General features: G+C 34.3%; 1 protein-coding gene across 7 annotated transcripts in view; it reads left to right on the top strand.

Annotated features, from left to right (window-relative positions):
• The first annotated feature begins 376 nt into the window (after positions 1-376).
• The window catches only part of LOC134229396 (uncharacterized), a 33,879-nt gene continuing 11,869 nt past the window's right edge, over positions 377-22,386 (top strand). For 2 of the 7 annotated variants that reach the window (XM_062711174.1, XM_062711185.1), the window contains exons 1-7: positions 4,612-5,217; positions 10,192-10,373; positions 10,613-10,730; positions 14,175-14,253; positions 17,931-18,020; positions 20,477-20,597; positions 20,939-21,013. In XM_062711174.1, the coding sequence (XP_062567158.1) occupies positions 10,200-10,373; positions 10,613-10,730; positions 14,175-14,253; positions 17,931-18,020; positions 20,477-20,597; positions 20,939-21,013 (657 nt within the window). In that variant the 5' untranslated portion in view covers positions 4,612-5,217; positions 10,192-10,199. Of the gene's footprint in view, positions 467-4,611; positions 5,218-5,563; positions 6,164-10,191; positions 10,374-10,612; positions 10,731-14,174; positions 14,254-17,930; positions 18,021-20,476; positions 20,598-20,938; positions 21,014-22,386 lie in introns of those variants that run through there. The other 5 variants (XM_062711178.1, XM_062711143.1, XM_062711151.1 and 2 more) reach the window with 4 other exon arrangements.

Raw genomic sequence — 22,386 nt, 5'->3', positions numbered from 1 at the left:
ATATGTCTACTTGGTAGACCTCATTTTTACCCTACAAAATCACTAGAATCCAGAAGCTTCCGGGGGCTTCGCCCCCTGGGCCCCCACCAGAGCTTTGCCCTGGACCCATTGGGGGCCTCAAGGCGGCCCCCAGACGCCTTGCCTACTTTTGGCGCCCCCTGTAACTCCAATTCCTGGATCCGCGCCTGAAACCGGTTGATAATAATTATCATAAAAGATGACAGTGGCAAAATATCGTCATCCATATCCAAATTTCATACATTATGAAGAAAAAAAAACTTGCAAGAATACGCCATCTAACCGCAAGTTGAAATTAGTGACACTCGACCATCTACCCATATGTTTTTATGGGGAGATACGGTAAAAGCTTTGAAAGCGTGATCACGTGGTCAAATAAACAAACATGGCGACATCGGGGTATTCACGAGTACTGCGTGCACTATGATTTTTTTTGCTGGAAGTAATGGTAAGAATTAATGATTATTTTTATTTTGACAGATTAATATGTAACTCGTGAAGAAAGTCACCTGTGGCATTTGGCGGTAATTATGATCTGTTTGGTATTACACTAATTTTCGACGCTTTCACGTTAAAAATGGTTTTATCACTATCAGTGTTTAGACCCAATAGAACTTTTACAGTGACTGTGTTATCGTAGTTATATTGTTTTCATGATTGTCTTTAACAATTTCCATTGTCTCTTGTCTGTTTATTTGGTTTATGGGGAAGAGAAAAAGTTCTTTGATCATGATGTCAGTAGAGTTAACAGTGCCAGTGGTTATGGTAGTCGTCTGTTGCTTTTTTTTTTTTTTTTTTAGAGATAGAGACTGTTCTCCAAATAATTTACTTTACTAACTTTAGTAAGATGGGGTCCCTAATAATATCATAAGCATTTAAAGTTTATTTTCTAATTTAGAGATCCTAGCTTCCTAAATGATTTGCCTACCAAGAATATGAACACTGAGTATGAAAGCCCTACCCCTTGCCGTTCAAAAGTTTTGGTCAAAGTTAAAGATAAATGGACTAAAAGTTACACTAAAAATTACTATCAAACTAATAATAGCAAATCAATAAATATCATCCACATAAAGCCAAAACTTCACATCATTTTCTTTACATTTTTAAAAATTTTGTTAAAATTGGTTTTGAAAAAAATTGCTTCCCACCCACAAGATTGATGTTGAAAATCTTTGGATGAATCTAAGAAAATGTGTAATAATGTTTTAAATTGTTTAGATTAAGTGACCGGTTCCCCTGAATTCTATCATTAAAGTGGGTCCATAGTACACACCATTTTAATGATAGAAAACCCTTTCTACCACTCCTATCCTGAGTTCTCTCCCTTTACATCCCATTACAACAGACCTGTAACTGCCAGTATTGACAATGAGCTCTTTGTCTAATTAGCTTTCTAAAAAATTAAAATATAGTTTTAAAACTTTACATATTATACACCCTCCGGTTCGGAGGAAATAAAGAATGAATGTATGAAAAGTAAACAAAAGTTAGTCTTTTTCAATCTCTGTTATTATGTTCCCCAAACGAAGTTGGGGAACATATTGTTTTTACTCTGTTTCTTATTATTATTATTAGGTCTTTCCACCTTTCTGTGGAAAGACCTATTGATTTTCTTCTGTTTCTTTTTTTTATTATTTTTTATTATTTTTCCGCCGTGTGATTTTGAGTTTCAAGATTTATCAAAAGATTTTTAGTTCATAAGAATGTACTTCATAAAAGATTTTCGCAGTTGACCCTGCCTATATGAACTTTGATCCTTTTCGGAGTTATTACCCCTTTCGCAAGAAAGCTTGTTATCGCTACTCCTCCGAAACCATAAACCGTAGAGAAATGAAACCTTCACTATTGTCTTCGACTAATTTAGTAGACACTCCAATGATTTATTGCGAAAGTATTCATTGACCCCTTCAGTGAGTTATTGCCCCTGAAACTTTTTGAATTTTACAAATAATTAAAAATTTTCAAAACAAGAAGTCCTAGAGACATGGGACCAACTCCATAAGATTTATTGACCTTTGACCTTAAAATTCATGTAAAGGTCAAAGGTCAAGGTCATTCCAAAAATGAGAAAATTAGCTCTTTTTGTATCTCTTTTGTCTTTCAACATATACTTAATGTCTATCCATCAGTGATATGTACTCTTAAAACTGTTTCAAAGATTTCATTCTTGTCCCCTAAGATTAAACCTTTTAAAAGTTATTGCCCCTTGTGCGAAAAACCTTGTTATCGCTACTCCTCCGAAACTGTAGACCCTACAGACACCAAACCTTCACTAATGTCTTAAGGGTCTTTAGACCTAACTTCATTGTTTAAGTGCAAAAGAATCTGATGACCCCTTAAATGAGTTATTGCCCTTTAACTTCTTTGTACTTACTATTAAACCTTATAACTTGAAAACTATAAGTGGTAGAAGCATGGGGTCAATTGCATTGTGACCCTTGACCTTTGACCTTGAATATTTTTTCAAGGTCAAAGGTCAAGGTCATTCTTTTTTTTTTTTTTAATTTTCATTTTTTCTATGCTTTAAGAGAGTTTTGGTTTCTTTTTCATGGAATTTAATTTTTAAGGAGTCAGATATAAAACAGAGTTCAAAGAAGGTGGAAAGACCTCTTATTGTTCTGTGAACAATAAGTCTCCTAGTTATTATTATTTTTCTTCTTCTTCCTGGGTACTTTTTTGTCCGGGAATGATCTCGTAAACTATACATCCGACTAAGGTGAAATGTTTTTAGGGTCAGTAGACATGTTATGTAGATTTGCGGAACGAAGGTCATTTTGCGCGCACGTGCTTGCAAGAGCGTGCACGTGCAACATGTGTAATGACCGATTTAATTGATATAGGCGTAACTTTTTAAATTTTTGATGAAATGCTTTGAAACTTATAATATAAGGGTATATTAGTAGCATAGACATTATGACATGGTCAAAATAGCAAGATCTCACGCGCATGCACGTGCGCTTTGCTCTGATTGGCTGAAACTAAAGTCTCAATATCTTTCTTGTTTTTTGACGAAATCCTTTGAAATTTTGAAAATAGCCATGCATTAGGTTATCCTACAACATGATATATAGCAATTATCATGAAAACACGTGCATGCACGTGCGCTGCAATCTGATTGGCTTAAACTTTAAATAGCTATAACTCCCTTGATTTTCAACCAAACAGGATGGGATTTGGAACATAGATAGATATACTGGACTACTACAAGAAAATATGGTCACCATGCACATGCATACACGTGCATGTATGTGCGCTGCAATCTGATTGGCTGAAACTTTAAACAGCTATAACTCCCTTGGTTTTCAACCAAACGGGGTGGGATTTAGAACATAGATAGATGTAATGGACATCTACAAGAAGGTATGGTCACCATGCTCATGTATGCACGTGCGTGCACTTGAAATGAGCGTATCTTTTTAATGCTTTTGGATTAAATACTTTAATATTAAGTATATTAAAATATATAGATTGTGTAGACAAGATGATATGGTCATTACGCACATGCATTCACATGCGCACGCAAAATTTGAATGAACTTGGTACACTTTTGGGTAAACGTTATTCAAGTCTTAAATGCATCGAGTTTGTCTTATTTAATGAAGCTTACAGGCAATATGGCACCAAAAGGGAGTTGGGGAGCGTTTGGGGAACATCTGTAACGGTCCCCGTTACAATTAGCACTAGTTCATTTCATTTTATGGACAATTGATAAAAGTTGGCGAGTTTGTAGCAACTGTATTAGTGTAAAAGCCTGAAGAATGAGGAATCACCATTTGGCTTGGTATGGTTGTTTTTGAAACAGAAAAGGAAAAAATGAATGACTGGATTGGGAATTGAACCCGGGACCCCTGCATCTCTAGTGAGCTGCTCTACCGACTGAGCTATCCAGGCCGATGTCAGTGGCCCAAACCATTACATGTAATGTTTATCAGTTGCAAAAAACTAGTACATATTTTTTAGACAACTTAATTTTCTTAGCATAATAAGCTAGAAAACCTAAAATCAGTTGACCTATATAAAAAATCTGCACTTTCAAGTTATTTGTGATTTATCAATACCACATATGTTTTTTTTTTTAACTAATTGCTGCAAGGCAGACAGTTTCCCTGAACCAGTTGAGTTTGTCATGTCATTTCTTTTTTTCACTGTTCCTTCTTATCATAGATATATATATAACATATAAAAATAATTTTATTTTCTTTGATTTATGATATCAGTAAGATAGTAGTGCTACTACTTTTGTTACTTTGAGTTATTGTGACAATCTTGAATTCAGTGTATGAGATAGGTCAGTTGGCGCCCATTTCTAGGTGAAATTCACTCCGACTCCACCAGAATTTGCCATTGACATGCTCGTTAACTTCGATTTCTCTTGTTAATTATTTAGTTTAAGAGGTATAGTAAATTTTTCTGCCTGACTGTTTGTAATAAAGCTAAGTTCAAGGCTTTAATGAAAAGGAAATTGGAGGACATTTGAATTTCTGTTTATTACAACTTTTCTTCTGTCCTTCAGTTTCTAAAAATTGATTAAACGTCATGTTTTTCTCTGTCATTCAGTGAATGTAAAAGTTTTAAATGGCGTATTCATGATAAACTGATAATGGCTGCAATCGAGGTGAATACAGCGTGTGTAAAAAGATTGGATTTAAAGTATGGGCATTTTTAAATGAATCGCATTATTGAAATGTATATGATCGATGCAGCGCCCAATGAACTCTTTCTGTAAGATCGATAGAAGGCAGGGGGGATTGGGATACGCGCTAACTCGTAAAAGTTTGTCTCTGCCCTTTTGTTAATATCTGCTTTTATGTGGGTCGCAACCAAACTAAGGTGAAATGCTGCCTGTGTAAATATCTATTCAAGGTTTGCCTGTGTTCCAAAATCTAAGAGCTCTCAGGGGTTTCATTTGTTGATATAATACATACTTCAAAATAGGCCTTTTTGTGCAGAATGAAAATTTCACCTTTACATTTATTTACGGCAAGCAATTTAAAATTGGATGTTTTGATCCTGTTGAGTTCTTGTGAATTATGTAATGTGTGTAATTATCATGAATTATTGTGAATCGTCAGAACTTATTTCGTGAGTTTGGAATAACCTTGTGAATACGCTGTTTCCATGGATTGTAGTAATTAATGGATTAACGATGACAAATGAACAAAACTCGAACATTACATTGTAGTTAATTTTCCTGATAAGGTAAATATTAACTTTTAATTCATAAATAATATTGAGGAATGTAGGAACGAAAATGTCTGTTTTTCTCTCCCTAATCATGCTAATAATTGATTCAAAGTTACTGCAGTGGAGATGCTTTTATTAGGGTCTAAAAATCCCCCACAATTCCTGATGTTTTTGTTAAAGTGGTTTAATTCATTGCCTGCTGTTGAGTAACATTTGAATTATGTTAGGGACTGAGCCTATTGCTGTTGGCAGACTTTATGGGGTTTTAGACCATATATGTCAGTTATGTGTGAATTGGTTGAGGTTAAATTCTTTGGTTTTTCACGGTTGGTTGGTCTGTCCTCTGTCATAACGCTGGCCTATACCCAGCTGCTATAAGGGTAAGCTACCATTAAATATCCACGTTTATAGCAGCATGGTCCAATTGACGTCTTGTCCAGGGATTGTAAACAGCTTTTACAAGATAAATACACTTTGTATGGAATTATCACTTCAGTGGACTTTATGTGGTGGACGAGATTGTCTGTAAGTGATATCACACAATGGAAACACGATTTAATCACCGTGAACAATACACAGGGTAAACAGTGGAGTTTAATGCAGTGATCGCCATGCCATATGACAGTGCACGGAAAAAGTCTCATTGTGGATTAAAACTTTAAAAAGTGATTCTATTGATATGTCCGTACTTGTATTGTGTAAGACCTTATATTTCTGAATTTCATTGAATCTATTTTTTTCCCTGGCCATTAAGGAGTGTGTTAATTGGTTTTCCTGTTATTTTGTATACTTGGATGAATAGACATTACATAAGGCGTCTGATTTAAACACCTAAATTTGTTGTGGAATTTAATTTTCAAGGATTACCCATGCTGCTACATTACAGACGATCTGTGCTTGGAATCTGATTCTGGGGATTTTAACAATGAATCGGTCATAAACCACGCGGAGAGGAGACCAGGTATAGAGTTCACAGCTTCACTGTCGAGTCTAAATATCTGAAAGGAATATGTCTGCCCTGATCTCAAAGCTTTTTTCCCCCGGTTGTTTCATTTAAACTTGCATGTAATTCCAGATTTAAGGCCGTTGACCCCTTTTTTGAAGATGACAGTCTCATTTCTGTGATTGATTATTCGTTCAAATAGTTGGGACATTTTGCAGGGGTGTCATTGCCTTTTGGGTAGTACCCGTTCTTCCTTTGAGGGAAGAAATTTAATCACACCAATACCCATGATACATTGTCCTTCTCTGGTCAATGCTGACATGAAGAGAGAATTAGCAGGGCCTTGCTATAAGGTGGGATATCGAGTTAGACATGAGAGGTAGGAACTGGGAGTGCCTAGTACAACTAGAGAAGAATGTCAACCTTGGGTGATCATTGGAGTCGGACAGTAGACACACAGGGCTAGGAAATCAGAAACCAAGGAATATATTGACTCTTTGAACTTTTTACTTTACTATTGATGTTAACCAAAAAGTTTTCCAAGAGCCACATGAAACAGTATAAGTACTTTATTGTGAACTTACATAGGCAATTTTAGAAATAATTTACTCTTTACCCCTTTACAATGTTCTAGAAAAATTGAACAAGGTAAGCATGACTAAAGGAAATGCTGACAGTTATATTCCCCCAGATGTGGTATGGGGTTAGCATGGTTAGGAAGAGCTGTTCATTGCGTAATCTGTCATGGCGGGTGGGACTACGAAACTTAACTTCTAGGAGATCACCAACTGACTGATTCTACACTACAGATATAGTCGATTTATACACGGTCCTCACAAGTCTAAAAAGCTAAATCTCATAATCCTCTTCCAACGATTTTCACAACTACTTCAAATATTTACTTCCAAATCAAAATGGCTTTAGCTTCTAAAAGAAGCTCATATTTATTGTCTACAATCCAATATATGTATCTGACATACCTTTTTATTTGCGGGTTGATAGGACTATGAAACGTGAGTGGGGGTCGAGGTGGAATTTTGCGAGGTTTGGAATGGATGTTTTTTGGAGGGACAGTCAGATAACAATTTCTGTTCTACGACCATGTTTTGTGACACTTGCTGTTTCTGTCAACTTGGGTGTAGTGCTGTATAAACATCCATGCTTTGCTTTCTATATAGAAATTAGTATTGTCGAGCTCTCGGAGAATTCGTGTATCCGGAGTGTGTCTCCTGCGTTATCATTAAGTAAGCACTCGGGTCATTGAGGGTTATCTGGGTAAAAGAGGTGAAAACATTTTAATGAAGTTTACAGGTTTCAAGGTGTCATTTATATAATTATTTTGTCTGTTTAGGGTAAAATTAAGGACATAGATTTTGTATCCAGGTAGCTGGATGTTTAAGAGTTAGCTTTAACTTAGTTAAGTCAACAAAGAGTTGGAGAAATTCCCGTTAAGCATGTTAAGTGCTCAGAATATCTAGAATATGTAAAAAAGTATTTGTTTATTTTACACACGTGCAAAAAAAAAAATCCAAAAACATATTAAAAAAATTGTATATATTACTTGAACATGAGTCATGATGAGGTGGATTTTAGTTCAAAGGTTTCAGTTAGGGTATTTAACAGCACCTTGTGAATATTTGGGTTCAAATGTAATACTAGACTCCAGTATTATATATTCAAGATGCTTTCTTTATGGTTCTCTAATGTTATGGCTTATTGATGGACCATTTTCTGCAGGTGTTACTTATATTTATGCAGGGACATGTACAGGTAAATTACAAGAACTGAATGGTGAATAATTGATACAAGCCGAGCATAACTGGGTCTTCTAATGGGGATAGTGAAGTAAATTAGAATCCAAGAAACCTTTAGTCATCTCAAGACTTCATATTATATATATAAAATGAATTGAATGAAAATTCTTTGATGACTTTATATTGTCTTTAAGTATGTGAAATTAAAATTTTGGATCATGCCTTGGTCCATTACATATGGTTCTGATAATAGCTATGCAGTTTAAGATTTTATTGTTGCATGAGTAACTTGAGAAGGAAGATTTTTTTAAAATTAAAATTGGTGTAATGTTATGTCTGATAGTTCTGGGTAATAAAACTTGGTGGAGTGTGAAGGCTATTTTATGATATACAGGAGGGGACAGCAAACTAGAATTCAGTTTTCAAAGATTGAGGGTCCGAGACATATTGATTTTACAGCATTGGGCTGTTATGTAGTACATTCTTTTCACAATCAGATAGCTGGGTTTGTTCCTGTTCTTAGATGAGATACTGGTATATATCAATTATATTGAGGTATATCTAATCAATTAATTATCTTATCTTCATTATTTTGAACCAAAAGATTTCAGATGTTTCATATTCTTTTAAACCCTGTCATTATTGACCTGTATACCCTAATTTTGGACTATATGTTGATGGGGAAGGTAGATGAAAAGGCTCATTTCAGTCTTAATTTCCGAAAAAAAAAAACATAGACAGGGCGAATTTGGAACACAGGATGAGGTAGTAATTACCGATATGTAAAAATGTGCCAATTTGTAAGAAACAAGAGGTCTAAAATGATGGCCTGAGCTAGAATCTCTAATCCAGTCATAAGAAACACAAATATTTCAGACTTTATTAAACTTTTTCAAATGATAAACAAGCTTAACATTTAGGTGCCAATCATCTGTCATAATTCCACATCAAATGTAATATGAGGGTTTACTATCAATTTGTTAGATATATGACCAGTATGACGAATGTGAAATCATTAAACTTGCTATAAGTTAAAGGAGATAACAGCCCGGAGATTCAGTAATGGCTGGGGAACTTCACACCAGGTATGTCCAGGTGAACTTTAATACTGTGGTCTACGAAGCTAACGTTAGTATTTGGCTCAAGGACAGGGACCATTAGGAAAATGAGAAAGTTTTGGGAACAAGCAACATTGAATTTTTTTTGTTCCAACACTCATCATTTTTTGTTTATATGTTTATAGGGAGGTTAGGCCTATACTTTTGTTTGTAACGGAAGTAATGTAATTTGCATCAAGATAGATGTCTATTGCTGCCTTATAGATAATGTCTTTTTGCATGGGGATGCTCTTCTTGGTGATGCCCTGCTTTATTAATAAGCTATGACAAATGGGAAAAAATATTCAGTCTGGACAAAAGGTTACTTTTTCTGCTTTGGAGATGGGAACATTTAGCAGTCCCAGTAATCTAGTAAGTCCTGATATTGAGGGTTTTTGAATGAATATTATTGTAGTTCATTCTGAATTGATGCACTAAAACTCTGCATGTTCTCTTGGTGGATTAGGGAGATTTGTGTTTTATCTGTATTTAAATCTCATTGTGTCTGTTGTTTGTCATTGGTGGGATGGTAAGTCAACATTGACTCAACACTTGAGGGTTAGTACAATGATCAGAGTCAGAATTATACCCCCCTGTCTCTTACACCTGTACTTTTAGGCATCTCAGGTGTGATATGATGTCATATAAATAAAGTTTATATAATCTGGAATGTTTGCACCAAGCAGATTTATTAAAGAATGATGTATGCTTTATAGTGGTTTTTTTATGTGAGTTTCTTGTGTACCCAAATTGTTCAAAGTAAATAATAGTAATATTCATTGGTTTCTAGAGCTTAATTATCTACTTATTCCTGAATACCAATATTTTTAATTAGTGATGGAGTATGGACTTGAGATTCTTATGAAATCAATATTTATTGACAATACGGCAATTGTAAGTCACAGCAGAATTATTACGGAGCCGGGTATAGCTCTTAGAGAAAATATTGACCTACAACACAGGTGACTGTTAAGTCATCAATATAGAAACAAATTCCGATATTAATTAGCAATATTTTGTTATGAGAGAGTCAAAATTATAAAATTTATAATGGCAGCATAAGTTTATAATATTGATAATATCACTAAATCATGTAAGTCTAGTTTAAGTCTCCCCTTATACAAAATGTTAAAAAAAAACTTCGTTAAAATACCTTGACTTACAATACAGTCTAGTTTGTTTTCTCTACTTTCAGGATAGATAATGGCTGGATTTGTTAAGAAATGCCCGTGTCTGAGACCAAAGATTCAGGAGGAAATTTACGAGTTAGACTACCGCCACTGTAACCTCACTGATGTCCCCGCGCAGGTGTTTAACTTTGAACGGACGCTAGAGGAGCTATATTTAGATAACAACCAAATTCAGGATTTACCAAGGGTAAGTAACTCATGGCCAAGGACATAACTCTTGGCCAGGGTAAATAACTCTTGGCTTGTCTGTAGATGAAATTCATGAAATTATTTTAGAAACTAGTTTTTGACATGTTTTTTTTAATAAATGTGAAATTGTTCTTACATTGCAATAATGCTTTAACCAAATCTGGTGAAATGTATTAAGAAGTTGATCACTGCATATTTAAACTGGTTAAATTATTTTCTTTATTATTTTAATTTTAGGAGTTATTTTGTTGCCATGGTATCAGGAAATTGTGTTTAAGTAACAATGAGGTGACTAATATTCCTCCGGCAATCGGAAGCTTGATCAACCTTGAGGAGTTGGACATCAGTAAAAATGGTAAAAAAAAAAAATTATTAATTTTAATCATCTTCTGTAAGAAATATCATATTATAGTCACTTAATTGGTTTAGCTTAAATTAAACTGAAGAGGATATCATACGACCTTATTTTTTTTCCAGTATCGAAATTTTTGGTGTTAAATTAAAAAAAGGTTTGCTTGATTTGTCCACCTATACTACAGTTAATGACAATAAGGTATGTCCTTGTGAAATGGTAGTACTGTCATAAAATGCAGACAGGATAAGAATGAAGAAAAGTATTGTTAACTTTTCAAAAGAATCCTTATAGAACTTTATAGCTGCACATTTATGGGAAATTTATGTAAATTCAAATTCTTGTTATCAACAGTCTCAGGAACAAATCTGGGTCTTATAAAAACAGAAATTTCTTTATGCAGATTTTCATTGTGCAGATATTCTTGATTTATGTCTGTCATAAAATATCCATGCATTGAAACTGGAGGTTGATTAATATTTAGAGAGAGAACATGTGTTTTGACTGTGTTGTTTTATTGATTTGGGCACTGTAAAAAGTATGAATTTTGTGCACAGGTTTTTATAACGGTTTGAGAGCAGCTTTATCAATAAAAATGTTTATTGACTGAAACTTCTCTTTATACAAAAGTCTACCTCTCACCCAGCTGACCAAGCTGCACACCTTCATTGTAAAGCATCTTTAATTCGGTCTATTTTATAAAATACTAAATGAGACTACCAGGACTATTCAATTCTTAATAACAAATTTTAGGTCACCTGAGTCACTCAATTAGTTTGTGAAGGGGAACAAAAATTGTGAATTTTATGGTCCTCGCCCCCCTGGGGCCTGAGGGGTGGGGCCAAAACCACTAAAATTAATGAAATCTTAAAAAATCTTCTTCTTTACTCCTGGACATCAAGCAGTCAAACTGTTGGTATGATTGTAATCAGCATTGAGTCCTCTACCAAAATTGTGAAATTCATGACCCCAGGGTCAGGGGTTCTAGTGCTGGGGTGGGGCTATAAAGATTATATAGTGAAACTGCATTATTTCTTTAAAAATCTTCTTCTCTGCTCCTGGATATTAAATAAACTAACTAAGTACATAGTTATGATGAGCAAGAGTGCCTCTTCCAAATTTGTGAATTTCTTGGCCCCAGGGTCGGGGGTTCTAGTGCTAGGGCGGGGCTATATAGATTATACAGTGAAAATGCATTGAATCTCTGAAAATCTTCTTCTCTGCTCTGGGGTATTAAATAAACTAACTAAGTATATAGTTATGATGAGCAAGAGTGCCTCTTTCAAATTTGTGAATTTCATGGCCCCAGGGTCAGGGGTTCTGGTGTTAGGGCTCTATTGATTATGTAGTGAAAATGCATTATTTCTTTAAAACTCTTTTTCTCTGTTCCTGGGTATTAAATAAACTAACTAAGAACATAGTTATGATGAGAAAGAATGCCTCTTCCAAAATTGTGAATTTCTTGGCCCCAGGGTCAGGGGTTCTGGTGTTAGGGCGGGGCTCTATTGATTATATAGTGAAAATGCATTGAATCTCTGAAAATCTTCTTCTCTGCTCTGGGGTATTAAATAAACTAACTAAGTACATAGTTATGATGAGCAAGAGTGCCTCTTTCAAATTTGTGAATTTCATGGCCCCAGGGTCAGGGGTTCTGGTGTTAGGGTGGGGCTCTATTGATTATATAGTGAAAATGCATTAAATCTCTGAAAATCTTCTTCTCTGCTCCTGGATATTAAATAAACTAACTAAGTACATAGTTATGATGAGCAAGAGTGCCTCTTCCAAATTTGTGAATTTCTTGGCCCCAGGATTGGGGGTTCTAGTGCTAGGGCGGGGCTATATAGATTATACAGTGAAAATGCATTATTTTTTCAGAAATTTTCTCCTCTGATCCTGGGTATTAAATAAACTAACTAAGTACATAGTTATAATGAGCAAGAGTGCCTCTTCCAAATATGTTAATTTCATGGCCCCTATTTCAGGGGTTTAGCTATTTGGTGTAAGGAGAGGGGGGCTCTACATTACATTAATTCTTTGAAAATCTTTTCCTTTGCTCCTGAGTATTATGCCAATGATCTTATATATATATATATATATATATTTATGATGAGGAAAGGTGCATATGATCTAGCAAAATGGTTAATTTCATGCCCCCTGGGTCAGGGGTATCGGGGGGGGGGGGGGGGTACATAGTCTGAAAATAAATGAATGCTTTGAAATCTGCTCATTAGTATTAATCAACCATATTTGATGAAATAACATTTATGATGATAAAATTTTGAAATATGTGACCCCAGGGTCTGTGGTTCCTATAGGGTGGGGTGGGGTGCACAATTGCATGGTTTAGAATTGAAGTGCATTTTTCTCTTAGTTACTCTGATCTACTTATGGGTGTTAAGTGACTTATCTAGTAAGCATTGCTAAGTGTATAAGTATGATAAGCAATAGTGCCTCTTTCAAAATTGTGAATTTCATGGCCTCTGGTTTAAAACACAAACCAAATTCAATTGTTGGAAAGTTGTTACATGATACTCAGGTGACCTGTAAGGCCCGTGGGCCTCTTGTATTTATTAAATTTACTTACACTGTAAATCCATTTTTATTCAAGAAAACTTTATATTCACATAAATACACAAGACAATTCGTGCTCATAAAAGTATCACTCTCATGTACATATTTCATGAAAAAAAGGAGTAACGAAAATTTACTACATGTATATATCTACAGTTTATTATATTCCTAATGTGTATCACTCAATTTTACTGTTGATTTAACTCTATCACGTGACGTTGTGATCCGACTTTCCGGATCACCACTATGGTTTTTTGAATCCATACCGTATATCCTTTTTTTTTTGCGTGTTGGAAATTTTGCGAAAAAAGGGTAGATTAGTATAGTTTTTATATTGCATAAGTTATTTTTTACGATTGAAGATTTCTTTTTGTTTAAAATGGTAATGTTTTTATGCCACATTATAGCTGACATAATTGCAAAAAATGCAGAAAATAGATCACCGCAAAAAAAAAAATGGATATACGGTATCACCACTCTCTGAAACTGATGACGTAGTACGCAGAAACATGTCGTTATTTTTCTTGCAGGTTAAAAAGTCCCTCATTATGCATTGTTTTATTGATAAATAGTATACAATTTATCTCTAACGTTTTGTTTTGCTATATTTAGCTAGTTATAAGGGGATATATAATAAATCTTTATCATTATAACAGTAACTTGATGTGAAGAGCTGTATCATGTCTGGTTGACAGGCGCGGATCATCAGATCAAACTAGATCTGACGATCCAAGCCTGTCAACTCGACATGATACGACCCTTCGGATCAAGTTACTGTTATAATAATATATATTATTTTAAAATTATTAAAAAAGGGACATAATTGATACAAAGTAGGACAAAGTTTGATCTCTTTATCACTTCTATGTGTTATAGGTATCATTGATATCCCAGAGAACATCAACTGTTGTAAATGTCTGAGGTCGGTCAACGCCAACGTCAACCCACTGGGAAAGTAAGTATCACTGTTATAAATGTCTAAAATCACCGAACGTCAATCCATTTGAAAAGTAAGCAAAGAATTAAAGATGTTCATAGTCTATCTCAGAACATTTGTCTCAAGATGCAGCGATAGGTATAAAACACAGCATTCTCTCTCCCCATTCTGGCCTTGGTTACTTCGTTTAAATAAAATAGAAAATGGCTGTATAATGGAAATAAGAAGGAACAGCCTTGAAGCTAGAGTTTCTCTAAAATCTTGTCCTGCCATTTTTTGTTAGTCTTAACACAGCCCCACAACTCTTGTAATGAGCTCTACCTTTATACATGGTTGCACTGGATGCCGTGATTGTGTGACATAATGATTACATGAGACTTGGGTGTAATCGCCCGATTTAAATTTCACCATTACCTATACCGTAATTTTCTGCATGGTTAATACCTTTATACGCTGAATAAGAAGGAAGATTGTGTTTACTGGATCACCTCTTTATTAGTAGAATGATCAGTTTCTGCATTAATTAGCTACCTGTCGTTATTGAGGGGCAGGCTACTTAGCCATACCAGGAGGGGACACCTGATGGGGGGTTCTAAAGACAAGAATTTAGAGTATCAAAATCTCTAAAAATCTAAGGGAAAAAAAAGAGTAAACAGTGAAGATAAGATGCTATAGAGCTATGTACAATATATTTTTTACCGGGTTATCTATAGATTTTTCAAAGAAAATCCTTGATTTCTGATGATAAGTATCAATGAAAGTAATTCAACACTTATGGAGGTCTATTCAGTCAGATTTCAGAGAGCGGTAGAAATTGTTCTGAATACCCACATGACCCAGGATCCTGCAGTCTCTGTTGTATTGAAGGAATTCCAGATATAATTTATGTCTGTATAACGTGAGAGTTCAGTCCAGCCTTACGGTTGACACCTGTAAAAACTTGCAAATAAATCTCAGTAATTGGTCGGATTCTAATAAGAATACCTGGAATAACTTTCCTCACTTTCTTTAAATTAACAACTTAATGGAAATTGGTTTTTCACACCTTGATATATTGCAAAGTGTTTTTGCAGCATCTATTAGAATTCAGTGGTGCATTTTACGTTTAGTGACAATTATAAATTGGTAGAAATGTTAACCTTTTCAGGTGTATGTATATAATGTATCCCCAGCTAAGACTCTCATCACTTAAAATAAACATTTTATTTTTTAATGTGATACTGTCTATTCAATCTACTTTGACTGTTTTATAATCATTAAAATATGAAAAAAAATGATTAAAAAATAGACATTTGATAGCTGTATTAGAAATTAAATGTTTTATCATTTAATCATGTTTTTATTTCCAATTTATATGTACTGTTATCATTGTTATTTTATTTAACCAGAAGAGAAAATTCATCAGTCAATATCTGTCATCAAATTTCAATATGAAATCAATGTTTAAATAACTATGTTAAAGACAAAATTATTTCATAATTGATAATTTTTACGACTAGATTGGATATTTTATCAATCACTGCGTCGACAGTCTGTAGAGTGGGGTCTTTGGGTATACTGTTAAATATTGTGTACACTGCGTAGTGTGGAGTACAAACAAGTACATAATGAAAATATTGTGTCAATAAAACCTGTGCAAATAAGCATACAAACACAAGGTTCCTGCTTGCGTTCTGTGTACGAGGTAAAAAGGAGAACACTGGGTATTCAACCCTAGTATATGACACGGAAACACTGGGTTGTGTAAGAAATGGTCGGGTATTCCGGGGGTTTTCTATAGACCCTCCCAGCTCCAATAGACTCCCCGCTCTGATAAGTATAGCTCTGGTACAAGTATTTTGTTAAGAGTCTGCTACCAGATTCCATTTAACCAACACTTGAGGTTTCTTAGTGGCATTATTGTCCAATTATCGACAGTTAAACAACTCCAGCTAAGTTATTGAAGGTCTGGTTAACGGTACTGCACAAATTCCCGCAGGTCTCAGAGTCAGGTAATCCCGGCCAATTATAGACTCTGTGAATCAATGGCTACCGTTATTAGCAGAGGAACGTCAACAATTTCTTAGCACTTGTTGAGTATTTGTATTTTGCAGTTTATTTGCAAAGTAAAGTTTACTTATGGGTAAGAATTAAAAACATCTTTTTAAATATAATTGGGTATAAATCTTGAAAAATATACTGAAATAGCTATTCCCATAGGCTTTTTTTAAAAATAAAAATCAAGCATTTGATGTATTTACAGCCATTATTAAGTAATAAGACCTTATTTTGCTGGGTATAATGTATTATTCATTTATATTGGTAGATTTTCTAGTGATTTGTTTTATAAATCAACTCCTAAACAGCTTGTTGTCTTCATTTCATCAAAAAGTCAATAGCAGTTGTTAAACTTTCATTTATAAAGACAAGTCTATTTTTTTTGTCTGAATGGTATTTAAGGAAGGAGTTCTTAGAATGCATTGACTTCAAAGACATTTTGAACTTTGGACTAAATCTGATTGCAGGTTATTTAAGTGTGTGTTTTCCCTTAAACAACTTGTTAATGGCACTTGTAAGTTATTGAGAATTCATTTATTTCTCTATAATCATGGTATTTATAATTCTGAACTATTCAGTTCTGACAAAAAAGAGAAATTGTTGCTTAAGTAATTACTGGTTTTAATCTTTGATGGGAGGCATTTGTCAAAATGATTGAAATAGAGTTTGTATTTAAAGAGGAAAGGTAAAGAAAACATTATTCTCATTACTGTACTTGGTGACATGAGTATAGCTAGACTCTCAAAGTATTACCCTAAAACGACAGGGTTATAAAATGGAGTTAAAACTGATTTGGAGGGCCTTTTTATAAACAATGAAGTTATTGCAGCATGTCTTGTTCTGTTGGTAAAGGGAGGTAATCTGTCGGTCTGGTATTCTGATGGTTCGCGATCAAAGCCGACCTGGTTCTATTTTAACAAAATCAGATGTCTCTCAAGATGGCCACGCTTCGTTAAATCCAGATCACTATCGGCTCAGAAATTTGTAGATGGCTCATAAGCTACTATCATGTGTTTTTCAACATGGTTAAACACTTTTAAAATAAATTTCAGAACAAAATTTATTGCCCACCCTTCTCTCTTATTTTTCTTGGTGAAGAATAGATTGATAATTCATTGTAATATCATATGGGACATTACAGAATCAGAGCAAACTTGTAACAGGGGTCAACTGGGGTCATGCTCGAGTAAACTGAGGCCTTTATATAGACACACCCACAAAATGATTTTTTGAGGGCTTGACTAGATAAAATCTCTGTATGATTTATATGCATTGTAATCTAGTTATTTATGAAGGATGAGCTAGCCTTCCATATTAAGTATCATGTCTATTGAAGTAAACTATGTAGTAAATATCAAGTGAAACTTAATTGATACAATTTAGAGACATGATTTGCTATGAATGCTGAAAAAGTGAAAAAAAACAACAAATTTTTATGAATTTTATGATCTTGAGCAAAAGATAAATGAAAGCTTATTTCAAAAGAAAAAATAAAGTGGTGAAGATCAATTTTGCATATTATTTTATTTACAATCAGATAAAGTGTACTTGCAGCTTAATTAATTTAAACATATTTTAAATATGATAAAAATGTATACTTATAGTTGTACACTTGAGTATTGTAGATAAATTAATGATGCACTTTTTACACTTTGTAGGTTACCCGAGGGACTGACACAGCTAGGGAACCTAACACAACTCTACCTCAACGATACATTCCTAGACTATCTACCAGGAACTTTCGGGAGGTGAGTACCAGTTCATTGTCAGGGCACCAGATTAGTAATTTATATCATCGTATCATTAACAAGAGAGGAGTAATACAGTGATCAGTTCTGAAATAGTTTTGTAGAGTTAAGTCATATACATTTACGTTTGCACTATTTATGATTTGTACGACACCAGAGGAACTAAATTAGAGATCTGTCTTACGTATTCCGTTTACCTGACAATACTTAGCCGCGTGATAACACCTTAATCGATCCCAGACCCTTGTTTACCGATTTTGTCAGAGTTAGCTTGTCATATAGAATTTACTGAGGATTACGTAGGGAGGGTGTTTTAACAGATTCCGGGTCTCCTCAGGAATTTATCGACCGACAGACGGGGAAATGTCATGTTAAAGACAAGAGAAAGTGAACATTTATTTTAGAAACAATAGCTTTAAAACAAAGATGTATGGACTTCCTTAAATGGTTTCTGTTGTCTTGGGGATCTAACATAAGCAGGTCCCCATCCAAATAAACAATGAAGTCCTTGATCAAAACTGACAAATGCTGACTACTTTCAGATGGTACTTAAGTTTGGAAGAGTTTCATTAAAGAAAAAAAATTGAATAAAAACTTAATTTTCACTTTAAATGCAAACTTAAGAGGGAAGATCTAAGAAAATTGATTTTAGTTTTTGTCAATATTCAGGGTAAACTGTTTAAAATGTTCTGTTTACATTTCTGTGTTATCTTTTTGTCTGCCTCAGTTAAAGTTATTTAGTTTATAAAATATTTGAATGATATTAAGTTTAAGGAGTTAAATCAGAATGTTGGAACACAGTGGGTCCTCTCTGGTTTCTATGGCAGTCCTGAGTGGTTGGAGAATTTCAGCCACTTGACAGACCGTTTGACCAGTGTCCAGTTTGGTCTTCATGTGAAGAGTTTGTATGTGTTTGTGATAAGTCTTTAATTGGTCACTGTTGGTCCTAAGTATAGTGGTCGGTTGATTGTACCATTCAGATTACCCATGTAAACACTCGAGATAAAACTTGTCAACAACCCATCACTATAATACAATATCCACTGTTTTTTGTTGACTTTTTAAACACCTATAGCTATCATGATGTAATGTGTTATATAATCTTAGCCATTCCAAGGTGACTTTATTCCACTAAGTAGATAAAGGTGTGGAAAGAAATGAATACACACAGTCATACATATAAATTAATGTACTGTTACATAAATCTCAACATGTGGATAACCATACTGCATTGTATTAATTCTCTGTTTTACTATCAGTCAGGAATTCAATAATTGTTTTATCTTAAGTCTATTAGAATTTATTAAACTAAAGTCTCAGATAAATCAATGGTTGTATATAAACACGGACGTCTAGCAGACTTAGGATGTTGGGACAGTGTAATTCGGGGGAATAATCCCATTGTCAGCGTGTATACCGTGGAATAGATCCCCGGGTGTTGAAATGTTTGTCAGTCCGCTGTCTGGTATTGACAGAGAGGTGAGACTACCGCCAGGCCGAGAACAGAGAAATTAGATTCCATATTTACACAGCCTCATGGTCAATTAAATCACAAAATGGACTGAAGTGACCAAGGTGCTGCCGTTGTTCGTTTTCTGATTTAATTATCTCGGAGTAGACACAGATGTCAGATACTTGTGTTTTCCTTGTAAAACTCGGTCCTTTGTGATACGTAAGTGTTAGGCTTTTAACGGACTGAAAATAGACCACCTAAATAAGAGCTTGGTTCAACAAAATTCCAGGCAGTCAAAATATTGAATAGTATCAGTGACAAGTCTCCCTCTCAACGTGTCAAAACTCTCTTTAAGCTGTCATGTTATGTAGTCTTATGTAAATTGTAATGGAGATAGGTTTCTATGTTTTCAGGGTAATATAGATTTAATTTGATGAAGGTTAAAACTGACAAGAAATAAAAGGTATTTAATAAATTCAGCAATGTAGAAATTAATGATTTTCAAATCAGTTAGTATATTTGATGTATTACTGTCAAAATTAAAACAGAACCTACTGAGCTGTACAAATTATTATAGATAAAAACTCAACATATACAATAAACATTTGAAACTAATGGATTAGTTATTTAGTATATATGATGTATTGACTGTCAAAATTAAAACAGAACTTACTGAGCTGTATAAGATATTATAGAAGATGCTCCACAGGTACAATAAACACTTGATGAATTTCACTTTTTGATCATGTTGATTGGAAAAACTGACTAAAAGACTATAGATAAAACACTTTAATAAACAACGATAATTTTGGTCTTCAGTCATAAAAAAATCTATATTGATGAATCCCCAAAAAACATGTCCACATAACATGCTTTACAAACACATCCCTGCCTTAGTAAAAAATTGATATGGCTTGTACATGTAATTAAGTTTAATATTTTATCCTAGCCTTTCCCTTGTATCTGATAAGAAATCAATTTAACTTGTAATTTTTATTTTCAGACTACTGAAGCTGAAGGTATTAGAGATCAGAGAGAATCATCTGAAGACTCTGCCCAAGTCATTCTCCATGTTGACCTCACTAGAGAGACTGGACATAGGACACAATGAGTTCACAGAGCTGGTCAGTTCGAGTATATAGTAAAGTATTACTGTTCTAAGGAAAATCGGGACTCTTATTAGGCAGACATAATTGAAGCATATTTAACAAACAGTTACACTGTGAATTGGACATCAGATCAAGTTTAAGCATCAAAAGAGTTGCATAAATTTCATCATTTCATATGTTTTTTTTATCAATTGGTAAAGAATTATGTATAATCATAAATATTTGCCCTAAGCTCACTAATCGTACATGTTGAATTGTCTTTTTATGTACTAAAGTCTGTGTGATTAGACTACTATCAGGTAATTAACTATCTGTTGAGATACATTGTTGTGACTTTGTCTGTTTGTCTGTTACAGCCGGATGTGATTGGGAATCTGACCAGCCTCTTGGAGCTCTGGTGTGACCACAATCAGATCTCAACACTTACTTCAGTAAGTTATTATAGGGCTCTACTGTAAAATCTCTTATAGGACTTGCAGAAAAGATCCTGTTTGCAAGCTTCTAAAATTTACAGGTTCTGTATCCAATTAACTCAGTCATTTTCAAGCATCTGTGAAAGAAAACATCAAAATTTACAAATACAAGCTTGGTAAACAGAAATAACTGGTCTATAAACAATCAAAGTCTAATTGCTATTTAGTATTTAGACTTCTGTGTCAGGCTTGGTGCCAGCGTTGGCTATTGACACAATAAAAGTATGCTGGTCACTGCACTACAACAGATAATCTGTCTTTGTTCTGTATCTGAGATGACACAGATCTCTAATCAGACCTGTTACAGGCACGCAGTTATTCCCTCGTAGGTCGGGCAGGTATAGAACTCGATTGATAGGTATTCAGTTATATTTCAAGACAGGACAGATTTGTATTAAATCTCGGTTTCCCATCGGGGGTTTTAGTTGGGTCAGATTCAAGAAGCCCCCCGTTCTAGATCTTTGACTTCTTCTGTGTATCAGAGTCCGCCAGCACGCACCCCGTCTCTCTCTCGGCACAAAGAACCACACGACACAGTCTTACAAGCCGGCATTGAAATTGATAGCATCTGTAGTTTGAATGGGTCACTCTTGCACTGTACAAATAATGCTGGTTAAATCGTTAAAATCAATAATACTGGATTGATAAGGAGAGCTGATAGGCTATATTTGAATGTGTAGGTATTTAAATCTGTCCGCCTTTTGTGTGAAAAGTTACTCATAACTGGGGACTGTTATTTTGTCCACTTTTTTATCCTATTGGTATTTCATTGACATTTTTAAGCTGCATGGTCACAGGGTTATATTTGTAGAAGTTAAAAATTAAAACAAACTCAGAAGATCAGATGATTTTTTCACTCGTGACTGTTGCGAATTTAGTACATACCGGTACATGTATTTGAATATTTTTAAAAAGTGCACATTTGTAGTACTAGTATTTTAAAAAGAATATTTTTAAATTATAAAATAATTACTATCTTTATTCTGTAATTTGGCATCTCCATATCTAGTATTTAAATAAAAAAGAAAATTTTAGAACTTTAATTTAATACTGATCTAAATTTGTAACTGAATAGTATATCTAGAAGTCTAAAACATACTGACATAAATTTCTTACTTCAACTTTTCTGTGATAAAAATAGCTGAATATTAAAGTTGTTTAATGTTAGAGTTAAGGAGGATTAAGGTAATAATGACCTTGTGTTTGTGTTGTGCACAAATCACATGTCTAGATATGCAGGGCTTATCCTTTCAATGACTTATAAAGCTGATTAAAGGGAAGTCACTCACATGAAAAAGAAGTCACTCATATTAAAGGGAGATCACTCAAGG

This window comes from Saccostrea cucullata, unplaced genomic scaffold (genome assembly GCF_032062105.1).
Source record: "Saccostrea cucullata isolate Sc308-1 unplaced genomic scaffold, CSIRO_AGI_Scuc_v1 ctg6713, whole genome shotgun sequence".
NCBI lineage: Eukaryota > Metazoa > Mollusca > Bivalvia > Ostreida > Ostreidae > Saccostrea > Saccostrea cuccullata.
Note: the sequence above shows the minus strand (reverse complement) of the source record. Positions and strands in the feature narration are given on the sequence as shown.